This window comes from Eschrichtius robustus, chromosome 1 (genome assembly GCF_028021215.1).
Source record: "Eschrichtius robustus isolate mEscRob2 chromosome 1, mEscRob2.pri, whole genome shotgun sequence".
NCBI lineage: Eukaryota > Metazoa > Chordata > Mammalia > Artiodactyla > Eschrichtiidae > Eschrichtius > Eschrichtius robustus.
In genome coordinates, this window is record NC_090824.1 from 217,545 (window position 1) to 241,648 (window position 24,104).

Here is a 24,104-nt window from a genome sequence, read left to right on the forward strand (position 1 = left end):
ATTCCAATTGGCTGCCATTGGCATTCCTTCCAGCAAGCGGATGAGGGGCCTTTCACACTACGTCATCCGCAATATTTGAATTTCTTATTATTTTGTGCTGTAACTCTTGTAATAAGTGAGTAGCAGTATCTCATCATCGTGTTATTTTATGTATCCTTAATGAAGAATGCTGTTAAAACCTTTTATCTCTTCTTTGTGGAAGTATCTTCAGATCACTGGCACAGTGTTCATTATTTTCATTTTTTGTTGCTGTGGTTGAGCTGTGAATTTGCTTTATATTCATGATACAAGCCCTTTATAAATATGATATTAGAAAGTACATTCTCCAAGTCTGTGCTTTAATTCCCTTATCAGTTAAGTTATTGCTGCTGTTGCTGTTGTGGTTTTCAGAACAGAATTTTTAATGCATACAGAAAAATTACAAATTTATTTTATAAGTGATGTTTGGGATATTATACGTAAAAATTCATCATGAAACTCAAGGACTCCCATTCAGGGTTCAGGACAGAACACTCACCATGGAGTTTGGGCTGAGCTGGGTTGTCCTTGTTGCTTTTTACAAGGTAATTTATGGAGAGCAAGAGATACTGAGGATGTGAGTGGATATGAGTGAGGGGATCAGTGGATGCGTGACAGTCTCCTGACCAGGATGTCTCTGTGTTTGCAGGTGTCCAGTGTGAGGTGCAGCTGGTGGAGTCTGGGGGAGGCCTGAAGCAGCCAGGGGGGTCTCTGAGACTCTCTTGTGCAGCTTCTGGGTTCACCTTCAGTAGCTATGCCATGAGCTGGGTCCGCCAGGCTCCAGGGAAGGGGCTGGAGTCGGTCTCAGGTATTAGTAGTAGTGGTGGTAGCACATACTATGCAGACTCTGTGAAGGGCCGATTCACCATCTCCAGAGACAACTCCAAGAACACGCTGTATCTGCAAATGAACAGCCTGAGGTCTGAGGGCACAGTCGTGTATTACTGTGCGAAAGATACACAGTGAGGGCAAGTCAGTGTGAGCCTAGACACAAACCTCCTTGCAGGGAGACAGGAGGGGGGATGCAGGGGGCACTCAGGACATACAACTGTGTGTTTCAGCCCCAGGAGCAGGTGCAGATGGTAGTTAAGGGCTGCTTTCCTGTCAGGGTCTGGGGTTTCCTCTCCATATAGCAGTTTTCCCTGGGGAACCTCTCTGTACTCATCCATGGTTCTTTACGTACACATTCAGTCTCTGAATTAGAAAGACTTTTCGAAAAAGTATGTCTCAGAAATAACTAAATTTCCTTGTCAATTGCATTATTATCAACTTTCATCAAATCTTTAACCATGGTCATTTTTAAGTCTTTTGTCATTTACAGACAGTTCTGGGTGTACTGTGATGCTTTTGCAAAGATGTTCCTATAAAAGGCTTTCATCTTCAACGAATTCATGGAAAAGACTCTGACAAGTACAGGATTCTGGTAACTGACTGTACTGCTGAACTGAATGAATAAGCATTTTTAGAATTCTAATGAAAAACTGATGAACACATAAAAGTGCTAACAAAAGATCAAGATGAAAAAAAAATTAATTACATGGGACTGAGTGAACTGATGAGGACTGATTATAACTTTTGTGACTTTCTGTTTGAATTAAAAAAAAAATCCCACAAGGACACAGAGGCAAAGAATATACAAATCAATTTTCACTGCAAAGTAAAGGAGCTGTTACATTGGAGGATTACTGGACTGAATGTCAATATTATGACATAGCATGAGTGTGTTTTGTGTTTGGTAATTTTAATCATTGTTGCTTTTCTTGTGGTCATCCATTTACAATGCTTGGTGTCAGTCTATTTATCTCTTGTAAAAATAAAATACAGTGTGTGTGTGTGTGTGGAAAAAAAAAAAGAAAGACTTTTTGAAATAGGGGGAAAAAATGTCATATATGACAGGCAGAGACTCAAAGTTAGATATTCAGGTTTTCCCTTGTCTAAATCTTGTCTAAATTGACCCGTTTCAAAACTATCCCAGAGGATGTATAAAGAGTTGAAAATACTCTTCCTTCCTCATTATGATATCTCAGCTCGGCCCTACTGGTAGACCAGCTGTCCCTGCCAGGATGGTGGCTCTTGACTTTCCTGCTAACCTCTTGCCTGATAAATATAAATGAGCTGAGCAGCACCCGATCCTCACTGGGTTACTGGGAATGATGCCAGTTAGAGGGGACATGGGTAGGGGTGTTTCTACATGTGCTCCTTGCTTCCAGGTCCAATAGAATCCCTATACGCTTGGATAATACCTGCATCCTGTTCTACTGTGCAATTTATTTTATGCCAAATATTCACCGTCAAAGCTATTACCAATAGACACATATGTAGTTGGTAGGGAAAGTTTATAGTCAGGTGGATAATAACATGAATTTTCAGAAGCTGCTGAAAACAAATCTATTCTCCTTTCTTCACCACAGCATCGTAGGTGAATGCTAAAATGCAGGAAAGTCACACATGTTCTCATTCCACAAAGAGTCCTGCAGCCTGACAGGCAGGCCCAACTCTGTCCAGGAACCTTTGCAGGGGCGGCCAGGTCCAGGGTGGAGAAGCCCAGGCCTCGACAGGAGGTCCCACTGTGCCCTGATGTGTGCTCTCCAGCACATCACCTGCCAATTCCACGCTGCAGTTTAGGTTCACATCTGTAAGATTCAAGTAAACCGACACCTACATCACATGTTTGGTTTGCATATGTAGAAACAAAATAATAAAAGAGGCCCTGAGTGTTGGGGCCCAGGGTAGGCCACCCCAAAATATGCCTCAAAGTGACTTAAGACAGAGCCAATGCAGAGGGACATTCGCCTTCCTCCCTGTCACCCTGAAGCAAGAAATAAACCTCCCATGTGAAAGGTGCTCTCCCTGTGCTTGGAGGTGAAAGTGAAATGGTCCTTAACCCCATGCCATCTGCCTGCCGTTTATCTGTGCCAAAAATTTAGCCTAAGAGTAAGTTTAATCAGAGAAGTGAGAAAATCTAGAAAGAAACGAAAACTGTCCAACAAAACGAAATAATAATAGTTTAGTCATTAAGCAAATCCAGAACCTTTAGTTCCGCCTCCAGGGCTATAGACAATATTCTTGTCCATGTCCCTTGAGCTGTCTTGTAGATACTGAAACTCCTACCAGAAGGAAGAAGTTAACTGCATGATGAGCAGACTGTAGCCATGACATAAGCTGCCACAATTCCAAGAACTGGCCTCAAAGAAATGGGAACGAAGCGACCCTTGAACTGAAGATTAACTCTACTTAAAACAATCAACATGAGGCTGATCAGACCACCACACGACCAATTTCAAGACGACTGTCAGAGTTGACTCTGCTGTTTCTGTCTGTAGCCCCCTCCTTCTGCCTATAAAAGCCCTTTCCCACAGATTCTCAGTGGGGGATGGCCTTTGGAGAGAAGTCTGTCCCCCACCCCCCCCGGTTGCAGGCAGCCAAAATAAAGCAAACTTTCCTTTCTACCAACTTTGCCTCTTTATTGGCTTTTCAGCACCGAGCAACTGGACCCTGCTTTCCATTACACAGGGACACTCTTATCACCAGGGATGGGGAATTCAGGCCTGGAAGTCTCTATGAACAAACCTTGTTCCTTCTTCAATGACTATGCCGGCCCAAACTCTGCTTAGGTTCTTCACTAATTGCACACCAAAAGCATACATTTCCTCCTTCTACCAATTCCTCACAAATATTGGATCTTGGTCTAAAAATATAAAAGCTGCCTGCTTTGGTCACTTCTGGGTCCATTCCTATGGCACGTCCATGCCTATGGTTACAATTTTTTTCTTTTCTCCTGTTAATCTGTCTTTGTTAGTATTATTATCAGCCCAGCCACAGGAACTCAAGAGGGGCAGAGGAGGAGATTACCCTCCTGACAAATCCAAGTTGTCTTCTCTTCAGCCTCACGCTGTACAACCTCTTAGGACCCTCAGTCCTCACGGGCCACTTTCACACTCCTGACATCACCTTGCCAGTTGTGTTCTTCTGGCATCTCTTCTTTGCATTTCCATCTCACCCTTCAATATTTCTTCCAAATCGCTGTGACATTTCAGTGTCCATTGTCTGGATGTACACAGTTTATTAGTCATTCCCTAGGAAAGGACATCTTGGTCCTTTCCAAATTTTGGCAAATATGAATAAAGCTAAGTAAGCATCGTGTGCAGGGTTTTCTCTGGACTAAAGTCTTATTGTCTTTCAGGTACATACAAAAGAGCACTATTGCTGCAACATAGATAAGGGTATGTTTAGTTTCGCAAGAAGCCACCAGAAGAGCTCCCAAGGTGCATCCCGTTTTGCGTCCCCACCAGCAGTGAATGGACCCCCTGCTGCTCCACATCCTCCCAGTGTTTAAGGTTCTCAGAGTCCTGACTTGATCAACTCTTGTAAGTTTTCAGGCATAGGTCCTTGTTCTGATTGGCATTTCCCTGTGATATATGTTCTCCCGTAGCCTTATTTGCAAACTCTGTCTTTCTGGGCAGGTGTCTGTTAAGGATTTTAGCCCATATTTTAATACTTTTGTTTCTTTCTTATTGTTGAGTTTAAGACTTCTTGGTACATTTTAGATAACAATCAGATATACTAGATATGTCTTTTGCAAATAATTTCTGCCAATCTCTAGCTTGTCTTTGGGTATATTTTAAATGTATTTTTTATGCTTCTCAATTATTAGTTGTTGTGTTTCTATTACAATGAAAAGTGGAGTTAAACATTCACTTCCTAAGCCATGGGAAATTTATGTGTGAACATGTCACAGTACACTCAAAGGCCTCATTCAGATACTATGAGGATGGAATGGGTAAACAGAGGGGAAACTTCTTCAAAGATGCACTTCCGGAAAAATAGAAATGTACCAACATACCCTCCTTCCTGTCTTGCTGATGAGAACTGTGCCGCGTGTCCACAGAGACACAGATCCTTGAGGAGAGAGTGAGATTTCATCAGTTAGAATGACCGTTTTCTAACTATACATTTTACCCGTGATGGATATGAGTTTATGAATGATTGTTACTTGAATGATTCAATGGATTTAGCAACGGTTGAAACCAAAATCAATACCTTGAATTATTATTATTAATTTTAATTTATGTTGTCCCAGAGAAGACTTTCACAATTACAATTTCAGTAACACATTTGAAAATTTTTGAATTATACCTCTTGAAATTTAGATACCACGTTGCTTCATAATAAATGTTTCATCTACATCCCTCACATTTGAATCTGGATTCCAAGTCGACCTAGAAGGTGAAATGTGAGGACAGCGAATCTCTCTACATTCAGTAACATCTAAGGCAACAAATCTAATATCACACGAGGACACTGCTGATTTCCAAGTATAGCTCCTGCTTCTTCTTTGCTCAGTGATTCCAACAAACATGCAAAATGACCTAAATCATCTGGTCTCAATGTTCCTGAAGTCCACACCTCATTCTGAGCTTATACTCTCAAGATTTTATAAGGGAAAACACAGAGACCCTCAGAAGGACCTGTCCACGTGGTCACCATGAAGCCCACCACCATCACTCCTTCTCCCTCCCATCACAATGGCCAGGCCCTCTTTCTGTGACCATCCCTGGTAACCTGCAAAGCAATATGGCAAATCTCACCACTTCTTTTTACCATCACCCATTGGTCATCTCTAATGGATATTCCCTCCAGCATTATAATATGATCTGGTCTCCACACATAATGGCCTCCATTTATCTCCACAAAGGAAAAATAACAATTTTTTAGTCCTGGTGACCTAACACATTTTTCCTAGGGTTAAATAGACCCTAACAACACATCCCCAACCACTGAAACATAAAGACACCTGTTATACATCCTTCTATGTTAACATGAATATGGATGGATCTCCTCTAATCCACCAGGCCAAGAAGGGCAGAGCAGATGCTGGGGCATCTGTACAAATGCAAGCCCTTCTTCCACCCGGTGAATAATGTGCTCACCTGATTCTAGGTTTTAGATGACATCCTTTCCGCTCCCTTATCCCACAGCATATCAGCTCAATTTTCAGGTCCTGACAACAGGGTCCAGACTTCTCCTGTGATTCTTGCCCATATTACTTTGGTTGACTCTCCTATTATCAACATTCAAGCAGGCACATTCTTAATATTTAATTTACTCTGCAAATGTTATTGGAAAAGCTAGAAGAAGTATAGTACTCTGTTCATGAAATAGTATGGTGTAAATATCTTCTCATAGACAGCAGCCTCGACATCAGTCAGTGTACAGGTGAAATCACTGGGCTGAGGGAGAGCTGACAGGTGTGACCTCGCAGGGCAGGAGTAGAGCCAGTGCTATACGTACAAGGGTGTCCGTCAGAGATGGGGACTCATATTGGTCTTTCTGGTTCCCAGGAGAGATAACATCACTGATGACACTGATGACAACATTCAACACCCCTGGCAAACCCACTATAAATTTCAGACAGACCATTACCACCGTGATCCCCGATTTACATCCTTGCAGACTGAAATGCAGATGGTGAGGCCACATCCTCACTGCCCACAGTGAGATGGATGGAGCTGTGCTCTGCTCTCCAGCACTGCTTACTTATATGACCTCAGGCACAGTTCCAGGACTCACTGACCCAGGGACTCGGGAAAGCTGCTCTCAGGTGGAATTTTCAAGGGAACCTTCTTCCTGAAGTGGGGGCTTTCCTCTGACCATGACACCCTCATACTCTGAAAGCCATTCACTGTGAAGGTTTACTTCCAAGAATCCTGCGTGTTCTCTCACCGAGTACAGTGGGAACTGTGTTCCCTGAGCTCCAATGCCACTGGCAGTGACAGAGTTAGAAAGGAACACTTCTAGAAGGAGTGAGTCTGTGCACTGTGACCAGGTCACCTGCCCAGCATATTGGAGTCCTGAGGAGCTTCCCGAAGCTGTCTGTTCTTAGTCTTTGGTAGTCTTGGGGATTCCTCAATGTCCACCCTCAAGGAAGGAGTCCTGAAGCTCACGGTGTTCCTGCAGACACTCAGTTGTGCACAGGAAAAAGGCAGGGCAGGCTACTGGCCAAGTCAGCAGTGCTAGGAACCATGACCATCTCAGCAGGAATGACTACCTTCTCCACAAAATACGCTGTGTGTTTAGTTGTTATGAATAAATCCACCTCCAGAGCAACTCTTGATAGTATTTAAGCTGTTTCAGGTGAAGAAATGTTCACCCAAGTTAAGGGAAACATGAAGTCCGTTGTGAATTATGATAAACATTAAATTTTACTTAACTATGTCTGAATTCAATGTGATTATTACATGTATGGTTTATCTCAAATATTTACGCATCCAGCAAATAAACATGAGGTATTGCAGAAAGGAAAAAACAAGAATCTGTGTCTGATATCTTGGAGGACCCTGAATGTTTGATGGGTATTTATGTGAAATATATATATCCATGGGATTAAAGTCTATTCCCCAAATCTGCCATTAATCTTTGAGCACATCTGATTTCCTGACTAGCCCTTCAGCATCATTTCATTCCTGGGCAAAGAGTCCCCCAGGCTTCAGGAGGGGGACCCCAGTTGGGGGCTGAGTTCTCTGAGGGCACACTCAGCACCCTGCTCACAGGGGGAGCCCCAGGTACAGGGACCTCCCTTCACTACTTGATGCTTTTTATACAAAGGTCCCTCCTATATGCAAATATCCCCTTAGACCACAAGGTAAAAACAAAGTACCAGTTCACTTAAATACGGGTTTCTCCTCATGCTTGAAGACATTTTCTGGGCTTGATGAATCTCATCTGCAAGAAGATGAATCCACTGTGGTTCTTCCTCTTTCTGGTGTCAGCTCCCAGAGGTGAGTGTCTCAGGGATTCAGCCATGAACACACGGGGAAGCTGCATCTGAGCCCATGAGTCACCGTGGTTCTCTCTGTCCACAGGTGTCCTGTCCCAGGGGCAGCTGCAGGAGTCGGGACCCAGCCTGGTGAAGCCCTCCCAGACCCTCTCCCTCACCTGCACTGTCTCCGGATTCTCATTAACCAGCGATGGTGTAGCCTGGGTCCGACAGGCTCCAGGAAAGGGGCTGGAGTATGTTGGTGTAATTAGCAGTGGTGGAAGCGCATATTATAACCCAACTCTGAAGTCCCGGCTCAGCATCACCAGGGACACCTCCAAGAGCCAAGTCTATTTATCACTGAGCAGCCTGACAACTGAAGACACCGCCGTGTATTACTGTGCGAAAGGCACAGTGAGGGGAAGTCAGTGTGAGCCCAGACACAAACCTCCCTGCACGGAGGCCCGTAAACACCAGGGGGAGCTCAGGACCCAACAAGTACAGGGCTGAGGCCCGCAGCAGGTGCAGAGAGGACTGGGAGGGAATTCTTGTTAGAACCTCTGCTTTCCTCTTCCTGCCCAGGAGCTCCACCAGAGACCCTGTTCTGTGTCCTAATGTTTCATTGTTGTGGATTATGTTGTGTCTAGAAAATTTTGTGTGCATGTACATATTTGCTTACTATTTATTTTTATTATAGTTGTGTATATATATAGTCACATGCACACACACATATAATACTCAAGAATTAAGGTTGTTTTTCATTTCTTTATTTATCTTTTTCTCAAAGGAGCTCAAAACAACCCTGCGGCTCACCATCATGTTCAATTTGAGCCTGAAGTTCGTGAAACTTGTAAATATCCTGAGAATGCACATGAGATTTTTAAACAGTATTAATTGTTGCTTTGTTTCTGTACATGTGGAAGGAAGAGACATACCGTCCTGCTTTCAGGCAACCTGCACAAACATTTAGAATTCTGCAGCACGCAGTGTTACAGACTCTGATGCCAGAGTGCTCCAATACTGCACATGCAATGATCCTCACTATTCACAGATTCCATATCTGCAAATTCACCTACTTCTAGCTTTTATGAGCACCCCAAAATAAACACTGTCATTTTGTGCTCATTCACGGACAGTAACAATGTGGCCGGTTGTTTGAATCACCCAACACACACATACACACACACACACACACACACACACATTCCCAGCTGAGATCAGTCAAGGTGATGCTCTCTTTTCTTGTTTCAACTCCCGTCATATAACTGAGCACTTTCTGGGGTCAAATTAGTGCCATGCTTTTCACATTTCTGGGATTCTTGGCGATTGTTTACGGTAGTCACAGGCCTAGGGCTGAAGAACAGTCTAGTGTCCCTACACACAAATGGCTGTGAGTGGACTTAGGGAAAATATACATGAGAGATCAGCTTCATTCAGGCATGAGTTATATGGCCATGGGCGGTGAAAATGATACTCATGTTTCCAATATAAATCTCATCCAAAACCAAAAGACAAAACTCGCTGCTGCATATGGAATGCAGCCTTGGAAGCTTGGCTTAATTCCAAATACAGCAGGGCAAGTGGGGGCTTATGGCCAAGAAGAGGGTGGGGTGGAGTGGACTAGAATTATTAAGAGAAGAAATACAGCCTAAGGGGATTCTGGTTACATAGACTCACAAGGATTCTTGCTAAAGAGAGACCAGGGTGATCAGATACCGTGTGTGCGGTAGGAGGTTTGATGGATTTGATCAAGTACTGAGGGCGATCAGAATTCAAGGGTGGGAGATTCTCAGTATTCCCACTTAGCAGGGGTCTTGCCAAAACCTCACCATGCAAGTATAAACGCAGAAGCCCACAGGTCAAGACTAGTTGAGAAGAGCATTACAAGGACTCTGTTGGATAAGGGGTGGTCAGGGGTCTTTGTCACACTTAAGAAGTGTAATAATGGACATACAAGTAAACCAGGGATGCACATGGACACACAGAGAAAAGACCATCTGAGGATTCAGTGAGAAGAGGTCCATCTGCAAACAAACGAGAAAGGCCTGAGAAGGACACAACCCTGCTGACATTGTGACCTTAGACTTCTAGCCTCCAGGCCTGAGAGGAATACATTTCTGTTGTTTAATCCACCCAGTCTGTTATTCTGTAATGGCCACACTAGTCAACTAATACACCTATAATAGAGACGCAGACAGACATATATGGAAATGTAAGTATCATATTGGAAAAGAAACATCACCCATTCTTCAGAGGTGACATGAAGCTGTGTCCACCCTGGATCTCAGCCAGCACCCTCCTCCAGAGCCCTGGAGAAGGACCAGCCGTGACCATCTTTATATGGAAAACTGCATCCCACCTGCACATCACACCCAGGCTCAAGGGGAAAACACAGCACCTGTGCTACTCAGAGTCAGGGTTCTCATCTTCACTGACATAACTCTCTGAAAGTCAAAGCATTAATCAAAGTGAACATGAAAACCTTCTGGTCATTCCTCCTCTTGCTGGCATCTCTCAGCTGTGAGCATCTCCTGGGTCTGAGGAAGGTGGAATTATGGGGTGACATCTGCGAAGTGGGTGTCTCATGGTTTCTCCTTCCCCGGTGTCCTGTCCAGGTGTTGGTGCAGGTGTCGGGTTCAGGACTATTGAGGACACTCTCCCTCACCTGCTCAGTCTCTGGATTCTCCATCACAAACAGTGCTGACTGCTGGGACTGGATCCCTCAGCCCACGGGGAAAGGGCTGGGGTGACTGGGGTGCTTTGGTTCTGGGAATAGCACAGCATACAACCTGTCTCTCCAAACATGACTCTCCACCTCTAGAGAAACCTCACAAATTCAGTTTTCCCTGCAGTTCAGCTCCGTGACGCCCTAGGACACAGCCCTGTGTTACTGTCCCAGGAGGCTCAGTGAGCAGTCAGGGTGAGTCCAGACACGACCCTCCCTGCAGGGGCCGCTCCAACCACCAGGGGGCGCTCGGGCTCATCAGGACACAAGAGGACCAGTTTCAGGGCAGGCGCAGATGCCATGGACGGGTTTTCTCTCAGAAGCTGTGGTTTCTCTGCTGGATCTTTGCCGCCCTGCACGCTCCCTCCGTAATGATTCCAGGGAGAGACTTCCCTGGTGGTCCAATGGGTGGTAAGTCTCTGAGCTCCCGATGCAGGGGGCCCGGGATCAATCCCTGGTCGGGAAAATAAATCCCGCATGCATGTCACAACTAAGAGTTCCCATGCCGCAACTAAGAAACAATGATTCCAGGGAACTTTCTTGTCCCTAAACTTGAGACTTTTTTCATGGAGTCAGGCTTGTCTGTCTTTCCCCATCTATCTTTGGACAAGCCGCACAGAAATATTTCTTCATGAGACGTTTATTTGAAGATTAGGTGACTACTTTCTGTTCTTAGTTGTCAAGTTTTTAATCGTTTAATGACATAAATAATTTTTACTGTTGAACTTTAAATCTGCTTTCCACCGTCAGATGGATTTCCAATTCCTCTCATCCTGAAAATCTCCCCAGTCCTGTTTGATGCAATGCCTTTCACTTGAATAATATGAGTCATGTTTATATTCAGAAATTGATGTCCATATAGCACTGCAGTCATTCTCTCCTCACAGGACATTTTGAAATGTCGGGACGCATGTTGGGCTGTAACGTGTGGGCTGTGTTTCCTGTACCTTGTTATCTAGTGTGGAGATTGTTAATAGATAATTAGATAAAATAGAGACATCGATAAAAGGGAACAGAAACAGGTGTATCCCAATCATATGGAAAATAACCATAAAAACTGACTACATAACCCATTTTTAGGGAGTGGTAAAGGCTCGAGTGTGTAAAGATGATACAAGCACCCGTATGAAGTTATTTGTATAAACATATATATTCAACCAATTTTTGTAAATACTATTCTAGCTCACTCCTCAATCCCATGGTGAGTGTCTGGTTTTCTCTCTAAGAAATCGACAAATATATTCCAATTGGCTGCCATTGGCATTCCTTCTACAAGCGGATGAGGGGCCTTTCGCTCTACAGCATCCCCAATATTTGAATTTCTTATTATTTTTGCTTTAACTGTTGTAATAAGTGAGTAGCAATATCTCATCTTCGTGTTATTTTATATTTCCTTAATGAAGAATGCTGTTAAAACCTTTTATCTCTTCTTTGTGGAAGTATCTTCAGATCACTGGCACAGTGTTCATTATTTTCATTTTTTGTTGCTGTTGTTGAGCTGTGAATTAGCTGTATATGCATGATACAAGTCCTTTATAAATACGATATTAGAAAGCACATTCTCCAAGTCTGTGCTTTAATTCCCTTATCAGTGAAGTTATCGTTGCTGTTGCTATTGTTGTTTTCAGGACAGAATTTTTAAAGCATACAGAAAAATTACACATTTATTTTATGAATGATGTTTCGGATATTATACCTAAAAATTCATCACGGAACTCAAGGACACCCATAAATTCTGCCACGTCCCTACGCCAGGCCACATTCAGGGATGGAGGGTTAAGTCCGCCTTCTTGAAGGGAGGGTGACCGTGATGAGTTACCTGACGTTACCCCTTAAGGGAGATTTATCCTACCTTCTGCATTAGATATATTTATTCAATCTCTATATAAGTATGAATCAAGGTATTTCTTTCATACCTTGTGTTAAGGTTATATATTAAGGTATTTTCTTTGCTCCTCTAATTGTTACCGCTTCTCAGTCATGGAGAGCTCTTTCAGATTGTCTCCTGTATCCTCTTTATGGGCCCCCATCCATTTGTGTGAACACTTCCTTACCTTCTGGTGCTACAAGAATCTGCAGGATAATCATGCGTATTCTCTTCTCCGGCCCTAGAATTAGCCATGCCTCAGATGAGTTGTGGATCCTTTCCTGGAGAATAGTATTAGCAACCAAAAGAGTGGGTATTGGGATAATAATCCTGGTGTCCTGTCTACTGGGGGCATTTCCTCTAGATCCTGTAAGCTAACAGACCTTGGAAATATATCTGTGTGCACTACCGCACGTATACACACACACGTCTGCAACTATCTCTGTATCTCACCTTCGGACCTGTGTTAAGGTAAATGTGAGGTCACTCTTACATCTCCGATCCTAGTGCAACATCACATGGGTAAATCCAGCCTTTCCCCCTTGCTTGTCTGTTACTTTCCATCCAACAGTGAGAAGCCTGGCTCCACTGATGCCATCCAGCTACTGACTGTGCAATTCCACAGGAACAGTAGTAAAAGAATTCCTAGCCGGTCTCCTGATGGAAATACCATTATCCAACAGGCTCTAGTGCTTATGTGCAGTGGCTTAGAACTTAGCCTTCAGACTCCACTCATTTCCAAAGTCACTTAGTTCAAAACCTATTTTCCCACCTTCTTCAGACATGTTCATTCATAGATTCACTATAATATTAGGTATCATCTATACAGTGTGCATCGTTCCATCCTTGAGTCTCTGGCTTATAAATGAAATTTATATTTATATTCAATAAGGTTCACTCTTTCTGCTATTACTTTATATATTTTGACAAGTTCATAGTGCAATGTTTCCACCACTGCAATTTCATACAGAAGAATTTCATTATCCTTAAATATTGTCCATGTTTCACTTATCAAAGACCGTCTCCGAAATTCCTGCTAAATGCTCATCTGCTTGCTTTATATGTAGACTTGCCCTTACCGAAATGGGAAATAGGTGAAATTGAACGTTTTCAGACCGATTTTATAACTAGCAATATGCATTTAGGATTCCCTCATGTCCTTTCATGGTATAATAGTTTAATATTTCAATTGCTGAATACAATTCCACAGCATGGATACATCACGGATTGTTTATCTACTAATTTATGGAAGAACATATTTGTTGCTTCCATTTTTTCTCAATTGTAAATGAAGAGACCACAATAATTCGTGGGCAGTCTATGATGGAGCTATAAGCTTCAAGTCAGTTAGGTAAATGTTAGGAGCATGACTTCTGGCATCTTATATTAAGCTCTGTCTTCGTGTGTAAGTGACTGCCCTGAGGAAGGGCTCTGATGCGGAGACCACTCAGTTGTCCCAGTCATCCTGCTGAAAGGAAGTCAGAGCCCAAGCAATGTCCACACGAGGTGGACACAAGGCCCAGCCCTCAGACCTGGCTGAGCCCCCAGCCTACAGTCAGGGTCACCCTCCCTTACACGTGCATGTGCATCACGGGAGCAGATCCTGCAGCTGAACGTGAGCCTCTCACAGTGACCCTGCATGGGGCAGGGTGGGCTTCTCCTCCAGGCCCTCCCAAAGCAGACACGGTGAACAAAATAAAGAGCTGCTGTCTGTGGAAACTGTCAAGGGTTGTGGCAGGGTTTTGTGCATCAGTCAACACGTGAAACATTATTCGTCATTTCCGCGTGCGATCCTATTTCACCATTTCATACGTGGTAAATATGTGGCATAGTTGGACTGGATGAGGCGACAAAGATCACACTCTAAGTGGAGATGCTATGCCACAGTGCAGATCCAAGTCCAGAGCCAAGGTCTTCCTCCCCATGATACAGGAGGACCTAAGAGCTCAGGCGGGAATCCTGGGCTGTCCCAGGTAGGAAGACACACCTGTGTGAATAGAGAGGTAACACCATCTGATTCACACTTTAGCAGGACCACGCTGACCCTGGTGAGGTAGTTAGTTAGGAGACATTGGGACACTATTACACCTTAACCACACTCGACCTCAAGGCATCCATTTCTAGTTTAATCTTGTAGTAGTTTTTATTCCATTCAGCAGCCTATGTCAGGATTACTCTTCTTATTCTTTGTTATTCTGTGAGCATTTGTCTCTCTCCAAGATTTAAATTTGTTGCTGTCTTAGTTCTACAATTATCTGATATATTGGTGAGATTTTGATAATGTGCCACTTGTTCCATTTTGAGGTGGTTTTAAGAACATTAAATAAGAAGCATTTTCTCAGGTTCTCATCTCTCTACATCTCCAAGACGATTATCAGCTTTATTGTAACACCCAGAAACTGGAAACAATTCCACTATCACACATCAGCTTAATAAATAAGCCAATCATGTTATGATCTTTCTTTAAATGCCACCTGTTATTAAAACCAAGGATTCTTGATACACACAAAAACGTGATAGTATTCACAACTATTTGTGCTGAGTAAAATAAGCCATAACAATAAAAATACAGATAATGTGATCGCACTTTTATAAATTCTAGAAAATGAAAAGTAACCTGAAGTAACAAGGGAAGATCAATGGGTATGTGGGGACAGGATGGAAGGTAAGAAGGGACAGGAAGGAGGAAACCCAGAAACTACTGAAAATAATGAGAGGAATTGATTTGTTCTCTCCTGATAATGCTGATGCCTACGTCAGTATTTATCAGAGTGCTCATTCTGAGTTTGTGCGCTTTATTATATGTCAATCACCTCATTAAAGTAATTACAGATAAAGAAATGCATGACTTGCGAGGGAAGGAATGACGGAAAGATATTGAAACATAAGAGGCTCTTGAAAATACTTCTCATGAACCCTGACCCCCTCCATGTATTTTAGGTAAACAGTAGAATAGAGCAAAGTCATAAAGATCCCATTACAGGAGGGGGATCTGCAAACCTCACCCTGCAAGTCCAACTCTGTCCTGGAATAGGTTCAAGGGAGCAGGCTGGTCCAGAGCACAGGGGCCGATGCTGGATCTAACGGTCACCCCACGTTTATTCCTGGACACTCCACAAACCTTCTATACCTCTGGGTGTAGTTTACACTTCTATTATGAGGGTAACAATGACAGCTACCTCACAGGATGTGTGTGCATATGTAAAATGACATATGGGTCCTAAGTGTTTACTCTGGAAGAATCACATAATGAAAGTTATATCTCCCAAATGCTATCAACACCACGAAATCCGAGACTCTCACACCTGCTCTGAGACCCTGCCCTTTCTGAGGACATTCAATGACATAGCCTCTTATATACTAGAAGGTCATGCAAATAGGGTCCTTCCTCTGCTGATATAAAGCAGCCCCAGCCCTGACCCTGCAGCTCTGGGAGAGGAGCTCCAGCCCGGGATTCCCAGGTGCTCCCATTCGGGGTTCAGGACAGAACACCCACCATGGAGTTTGGGCTGAGCTGGGTTGTCCTTGTTGCTATTTTACAAGGCAATTTATGGAGAGCAAGAGATACTGAGGATGTGAGTGGATGTGAGTGAGGGAATCAGTGGATGTGTGACAGTCTCTGGACCAGGATGTCTCTGTGTTTGCAGGTGTCCAGTGTGAGGTGCAGCTGGTGGAGTCTGGGAGAGGACTGATGCAGCCAGGGGGGTCTCTGAGACTCTCTTGTGCAGCGTCTGGGTTCACCTTCAGTAACTATCCCATGAGCTGGCTCCGCCAGGCTCCAGGGAAGGGGCTGGACAGGGTCTCAGTTATTATTACTAGTGGTGGTAGCACATACTATGCAGACTCTGTGAAGGGCCGATTCACCATCTCCAGAGACAACTCCAAGAACACGCTGTATCTGCAAATGAACTACCTGAGATCTGAGGACACGCCTGTGTATTACGGTGTGAAAGATACACAGAGAGGGGAAGTCAGTGTGAACCCAGACACAAACCTCCTTGCAGGGAGACAGGAGGGGGGATGCAGGGGGCACTCAGGACATACAACTGTGTGTTTCAGCCCCGGGAGCAGGTGCAGATGGTAGTTAAGGGCTGCTTTCCTGTCAGGGTCTGGGGTTTCCTCTCCATATAGCAGTTTTCCCTGGGGAACCTCTCTGTACTCATCCATGGTTCTTTACGTACACATTCAGGCTCAGAATTACAAAGACTTTTCGAAATGGGGGGGGGAGGGGAATGTCATATATGTAAGGCAGAGACTCAAAGTTAGATATTCAGGTTTTCGCTTGTCTAAATCTTGTCTAAATTGACCTGTTTCAAAACTCTGCCAGCGGATGTATAAAGAGTTGAAAAGATTCTTCCTTCCTCATTATGATACCTCAGCCCTGCCCTACTGGTAGACCAGCTGTCCCTGCCAGGATGGTGGCTCTTGACTTGCCTGCTAACCTCTTGCATGAGAAATGTAAATGAGCTGAGCAGCACCCGATCCTCACTGGGTTACAGGGAATGATGCCAGTTAGAGGGGACGTGGGTAGGGGTGTTTCTACATGTGCTCCTTGCTTCCAGGTCCAACAGAATCCCTATACGCTTAGATAATACCTGCATCCTGTTCTACTGTGCAGTTTATTTTATGTCAATTATTCACTGTCAAAGCTATTACCAATAGACGCATATGTAGTCGGTAAGGAGAGTTTATAGTCAGGTGGATAATAACATGAATATTCAGAAGCTGCTGAAAAGAAATCTATTCTCCTTTCTTCACCACAGCATAGTAGGTGAACGCTAAAATGCAGGAAAGTCACACAGGTTCTCATTCCACGAAGAGTCCTGCAGCCTCACAGGCAGACCCACCTCTGTCCAGGAACCTTTGCAGGGGCGGCCAGGTCCCGAGTGGAGAAGCCCAGGCCTCGAAAGGAGGTCTCACTGTGCCCTGTTGTGTGTTCTTCAGCACATCACCTGCCAATTCCAGGCTGCAGTTCAGCTTTACATCTGTAAGATTCAAGTAATCCGACACCTACATCACATGCTTGGTGTGCCTATGTAGAAACAAAATAATAAAAGAGGCCCTGAGTGTTGGGCCTCAGGGTAGCCCACCCCAAAATATGCCTCCAAGTGCCTTAAGACAGAGCCAATGCAGAGGGACATTCTGACCTTCCGCCCTGTCACCCTGAAGCAAGAAATAAACCTCCCACGTGAAAGGTGCTCTCCCTGTACCTGGAGGTGGAAGTGAAATGGTCCTTAACCCCATGCCATCTGCCTGCCGTTTATCTGTGCCAAAAATTTAGCCTAAGAGTAAGTTTAATCAGAGAAGTGAGAAAATCTAGAAAGAAACGAAAACTGTCCAACAAAACGAAATAATAATAGTTTAGTCATTAAGCAAATCCAGAACCTTTAGTTCCGCCTCCAGGGCTATAGACAATATTCTTGTCCATGTCCCTTGAGCTGTCTTGTAGATACTGAAACTTCTACCAGAAGGAAGAAGTTAACTGCATGATGAGCAGACTGTAGCCATGACATAAGCTGCCACAATTCCAAGAACTGGCCTCAAAGAAATGGGAACGAAGCGACCCTTGAACTGAAGATTAACTCTACTTAAAACAATCAACATGAGGCTGATCAGACCACCACACGACCAATTTCAAGACGACTGTCAGAGTTGACTCTGCTGTTTCTGTCTGTAGCCCCCTCCTTCCGCCTATAAAAGCCCTTTCCCACAGATTCTCAGTGGGGGATGGCCTTTGGAGAGAAATCTGTCCCCCACCACCCCCGGTTGCAGGCAGCCAAAATAAAGCAAACTTTCCTTTCTACCAACTTTGCCTCTTTATTGGCTTTTCAGCACCGAGCAACTGGACCCTGCTTTCCATTACACAGGGACACTCTTATCACCAGGGACGGGGAATTCAGGCCTGGAAGTCTCTATGAGCAAACCTTGTTCCTTCTTCAACGACTATGCCGGCCCAAACTCTGCTTAGCTTCTTCACTGATTGCACACCAAAAGCATACATTTCCTCCTTCTACCAATTCCTCACAAATATTGGATCTTGGTCTAAAAATATAAAAGCTGCCTGCTTTGGTCACTTCTGGGTCCATTCCTATGGCACGTCCATGCCTATGGTTACAATTTTTTTCTTTTCTCCTGTTAATCTGTCTTTGTTAGTATTATTATCAGCCCAGCCACCGGAACTCAAGAGGGGCAGAGGAGGAGATTTCCCTCCTGACAAATCCAAGTTGTCTTCTCTTCAGCCTCACGCTGTACAACCTCTTAGGACCCTCAGTCCTCACGGGCCACTTTCACACTCCTGATATCACCTTGCCAGTTGTGTTCTTCTGGCATCTCTTCTTTGTATTTCCATCTCACCCTTCAATATTTCTTCCAAATCAGTGTGACATTTCAGTGTCCATTGTCTGGATGTACACAGTTTATTAGTCATTCCCTAGGATAGGTCATCTTGGTCCTTTCCAAATTTTGGCAAATATGAATAAAGCTAAGTATGCATCGTGTGCAGGGTTTTCTCTGGACTAAAGTCTTATTGTCTTTCAGGTACATACAAAAGAGTACTGTTGCTGAAACACAGATAAGAGTATGTTTAGTTTTGCAAGAAGCCTCCAGAATAGCTCCCAGGGTGCATCCTGTTTTGCGTCACCACCAGCAGTGAATGGACCCCCTGCCGCTCCACATCCTCCCAGTGTTTAAGGTTCTGAGTCCTGACTTGATCCACTATTGTAAGCTTTCAGGGATATGTCCTTGTTCTGATTGGCATTTCACTGTGATATAAGTTCTCCCATAGCCTTATTTGCAAACTCTGTCTTTCTGGTCAGGTGTCTCTTAAGGATTTTAGCCCATTTTTTAATACTTTTGTTTCTTTCTTATTGTTGAGTTTAAGACTTCTTGGTACATATTAGATAACAATCAGATATACTAGATATGTCTTTTGCAAATATTTTCTGCCAATCTCTAGCATGCCTTTGGGTATATTTTAAATGTATTTTTTATGCTTCTCAATTATTACTTGTTGTGTTTCTATTACAATGAAAACCGGTGTTAAACGTTCACTTCCTAAGCCATGGGAACTTTATGTGGGAACATGTCACAGTACACTCAAAGGCCTCTTTCAGATACTACAAGGATGCAATGGGTAAACAGAGGGGGGACTTCTTCAGAGATGCACTTCCGGAAAAATAGAAATGGACCAACATACCCTCCTTCCTGTCTTGCTGATAAGAACTGTGTTGCACGTTCGCAGAGACACAGATCCTTGAGGAGAGAGTGAGATTTCATCAGTTAGAATGACCGTTTTCTAACTATACATTTTACCCGTGATGGATCGGAGTTTATGAATGATTGTTACCTGAATGATTCAATTGATTTAGCAAAGGTTCAAACCAAAATCAATGCCTTGAATTATTATTATTAATTTAAATTTATGTTGTCCCAGAGAAGAGTTTGACAATTACAGTTTCAGTAACACATTTGCGTAATTTTGAATTATACCTCTTAAAATTTAGATACCACGTTGCTTCATAATAAATGTTTCATCTACATCCCTCACATTTGAAACTGGATTCCAAGTGGACCTACAAGATGAAATGTGAAGACAGCGAATCTCTCTACATTCAGTAACATCTAAGGCAACAAATCTAATATCACACGAGGACACTGTTGATTTCCAAGTGTAGTTCCTGCTTCTTCTTTGCTCAGTGATTCCAACAAAGATACAAAATGACCTAAACCATCTGGTCTCAATGTTCCTGAAGTCCACACCTCATTCTGAGCTTATATTCTCAAGATTTTATAAGGGAAAACACAGAGACCCTCAGAAGGCCCTGTCCACGTGGTCACCATGAAGCCCACCAGCATCGGTCCTTCTCCCTCCGATCACAATGTTCAGGCCCTCTTGCTATGACCATCACTGGTAACCTGCAAAGCAATATGACTTAAATCTCACCACTTCTTTTTACCATCACCCATTGGTCATCTCTAATGGATATTCCCTCCAGCATTACTATATGATCTGGTCTCCACACATAATGGCCTCCAATTATCTCCACAACGGAAAAATAATATTTTTATACTCCTGTTGACCTAACACATTTTTCCTACGGTTAAATAGACCCTAACAACACATCCCCAACTACTGAAACATAAAGACACCTTTTATATATCCTTCTATGTTGACATGAATATGGATGGATCTCCTCTAATCCACCAGCTCAAGAAGGGCAGGGCAGATGCTGGGGCATCTGTACAAACGCAGCCCCTTCTTCCACCTGGTGAATAATGGGCTCACCTGATTCTAGGTTTTAGGTGCCATCCCTTACGCTCCCCTACACCACAGCGTATCAGCTCAATTTTCAGGTCCTGACAGCAGGGTCCAGACTTCTCCTGTGATTCTTGCCCATATTACTTTGGTTGGCTCTCCTATTAACGACATTCAAGCAGGCAGATTCCTTAGTATTTTATTTACTCTGCAAATGTCATTGGAAAAGCGAGAAGAAGTATAGTACTCTGTTCAGGAAATAGTATGGAGTAAATATCTTCTCATAGACAGCAGCCTCGACATCAGTCAGTGTACATGTGAGATCACTGGGCTGACGGAGAGCTGACAGGTGTGACCTCGCAGGGCAGGAGTGGAGCCAGTGCTACATGTAAAATCGTGTCAGTCAGAGATGGGAACTCACATTGGTCCTTCTGGTTCCCAGGAGAGATAACATCACTGATGACAACATTCAACACCCCTGGCACACCCACTATAAACTTCAGACATACCATTACCATCATGATCCCCGATTTACATCCTTGCAGACTGAAATGTAGATGGTGAGGCCACATCCTCAGTGCCCACAGTGAGATGGGATGGAGCTGTGCTCTGCTCTGCAGCACCACTTACTTATATGACCTCAGGCACAGTTCCAGGACTCACTGACCCAGGGACTCGGGAAAGCTGCTCTCAGGTGGAATTTTCAAGGGAACCTTCTTCCTGAAGTGGGGGCTTTCCTCTGACCATGACACCCTCATACTCTGAAAGCCATTCACTGTGAAGGTTTACTTCCAATAATCCTGCGTGTTCTCTCACCCACTGTGGTGGGAACTGTGTTCCCTGAGCTCCAATGCCACTGGCAGTGACAGAGTTAGAAAGGAACACTTCTAGAAGGAGTGAGTCTGTGCACTGTGACCAGGTCACCTGCCCAGCATATTGGAGTCCTGAGGAGACTCCCGTAGCTGTCTGTTCTTAGTCCTTGGTAGCCATGGGGATTCCTCAATGTCCACCCTTAAGGAAGGAGCCCTGAAGCTCACGGTGTTCGTGCAGACACTCAGTTGTGCACAGGAAAAAGGCAGGGCAGGCTACTGGCTAGGTCAGCAGTGCTAGGAACCATGATCATCTCAGCAAGAATGACTGCCTTGTCCACAAAATACGCTGTGTGTTTAGTTGTTATGAATAAATCCAACTCCAGAGCAACTCTTGATCATATTTAAACTGTTTCAGGTGAAGAAATGTTCACCCTAGTTAAGGGAAACACGAAGTCCGTTTGAATTATGATTAACATTAAATTTTACCTAACTTTGTCAGAATTCAATGTGATTATTACATGTATGATTTCTCTCAAATACTTGCATATCCAGGAAGTAAACATGAGATAATGCAGAAAGGGCAAAAAATACTAGTTTGTTTCAGACAACTTGGAGGACCCTGAATGTTTGATGGGTATTTATGTGAAATATATACATCCGTGCGATTAAAGTCTATTCCCCAAATCTGCCATTAATCCTACAGCACATCTGATTTCCTGACTAGCCCTTCAGCATCACTTCATTCCTGGTCAAAGAGTCCCCCAGGCTTCAGGAGGGGGACCCCAGGTGGGGGCTGAGTTCTCTGAGGGCACAGCCAGCACCCTCCTCACAGGGTGAGCCCCAGGTACAGGGACCTCCCTTCACTACTTGATGCTTTTTATAAAAAGGTCCCACCTATATGCAAATATCCCCTTAGACCACAAGGTAAAAACAAAGTACCAGTTCACTTAAATACGGGTTTCTCCTCATGCTTGAAGACATTTTCTGGGCTTGATGAATCTCATCTGCAAGAAGATGAATCCACTGTGGTTCTTCCTCTTTCTGGTGTCAGCTCCCAGAGGTGAGTGTCTCAGGGATTCAGCCATGAACACACGGGGAAGCTGCATCTGAGCCCATGAGTCACCGTGGTTCTCTCTGTCCACAGGTGTCCTGTCCCAGGGGCAGCTGCAGGAGTCGGGACCCAGCCTGGTGAAGCCCTCCCAGACCCTCTCCCTCACCTGCACTGTCTCCGGATTCTCATTAACCAGTTATGGTGTAGGCTGGGTCCGACAGGCTCCAGGAAAGGGGCTGGAGAATGTTGGTGCAATTAACAGTGGTGGAAGCGCATATTATAACCCAACTCTGAAGTCCCGGCTCAGCATCACCAGGGACACCTCCAAGAGCCAAGTCTATTTATCACTGAGCAGCCTGACAACTGAAGACACCGCCGTGTATTACTGTGCGAAAGGCACAGTGAGGGGAAGTCAGTGTGAGCCCAGACACAAACCTCCCTGCACGGAGGCCCATAAGTACCAGGGGGCGCTCAGGACCCAACAAGTACAGGGCTGAGGCCTGCAGCAGGTGCAGAGAGGGGCTGGGAGGCAATTCTTGTTAGAACCTCTGCTTTCCTCTTCCTGCCCAGGAGCTCCACCAGGGACCCTGTTCTGTATCCTAATGTTCCATTGTTGTGGATTATGTTGTGTCTAGAAAATTTTGGGGGCATGTACCTATTTGCTTAATTTTTATTTTTATTATAGTTGTGTATATATATATTCACATGCACACACACATATAATACTCAAGAATTAAGGTTGTTTTTCATTTCTTTATTTATCTTTTTCTCAAAGGAGCTCAAAACAACCCTGCGGCTCACCATCATGTTCAATTTGAGCCTGAAGTTCGTGAAACTTGTAAATATCCTGAGAATGCACATGAGATTTTTAAACAGTATTAATTGTTGTTCTGTTTTTGTACGTGTGGAAGGAAGAGACACACCCTCCTGCACTCAGCAACCTGCACAAACATTTTCAAATCTGCAGCAGGCAGTGTTATAGACTCTGATGCCAGAGTGCTCCAATACTGCACATGCAATGATCCTCACTATTCAGATTCCATATCTGCAAATTCACCTACCTCTAGCTGTTATGAGCACCCCAAAATAAACACTGTCATTTTGTGCTCATTCACGGACAGTAACAATGTGGCGGGTTGTTTGAATCACCCAACACACACACACACACACACACACACACACACACACATTCCCAGCTGAGGTCAGTCAAGGTGATGCTCTCTTTTCTTGTTTCAACTCCCGTCATGTAATTGAGCTCTTTCTCGGGTCAAATTAGTGCAATGCTTTTCACATTTCTGGGATTCTTGGCGAATGTTTAAGGTAGTCACAGGCCTAGGGCTGAAGAACAGTCTAGTGTCCCTACGTACAAATGGCTGTGAGTGGACTTAGGGAATATATACATGAGAGATCAGCTTCATTCAGGCATGAGTTATATGGCCATGGGTGGTGAAAATGATACTCATGTTTCCAATACAAAGCTCATCAAAAACATGAAGACAAAACTCGCTGCTGCATATGGGATGCAGCCTTGGAAGCTTGGCTTAATTCCAAATACAGTAGGGCAAGTGGGGGCTCAGGGCCAAGAAGAGGGTGGGGTGGAGTGGACTGGAAATTATTAAGA

The 24,104-nt window shown here is 44.0% G+C and overlaps 1 gene segment (V, D, J or C); it reads left to right on the forward strand.

The window, feature by feature from the left end:
* Positions 1–518: 518 nt before the first annotated feature.
* LOC137762011 (Ig mu chain C region secreted form-like) overlaps positions 519–24,104 on the forward strand; it is a 109,012-nt gene continuing 85,426 nt past the window's right edge. The window contains 2 exon segments of the C gene segment in view: positions 519–563; positions 649–980. Of these exon segments, the coding sequence occupies positions 519–563; positions 649–980 (377 nt within the window).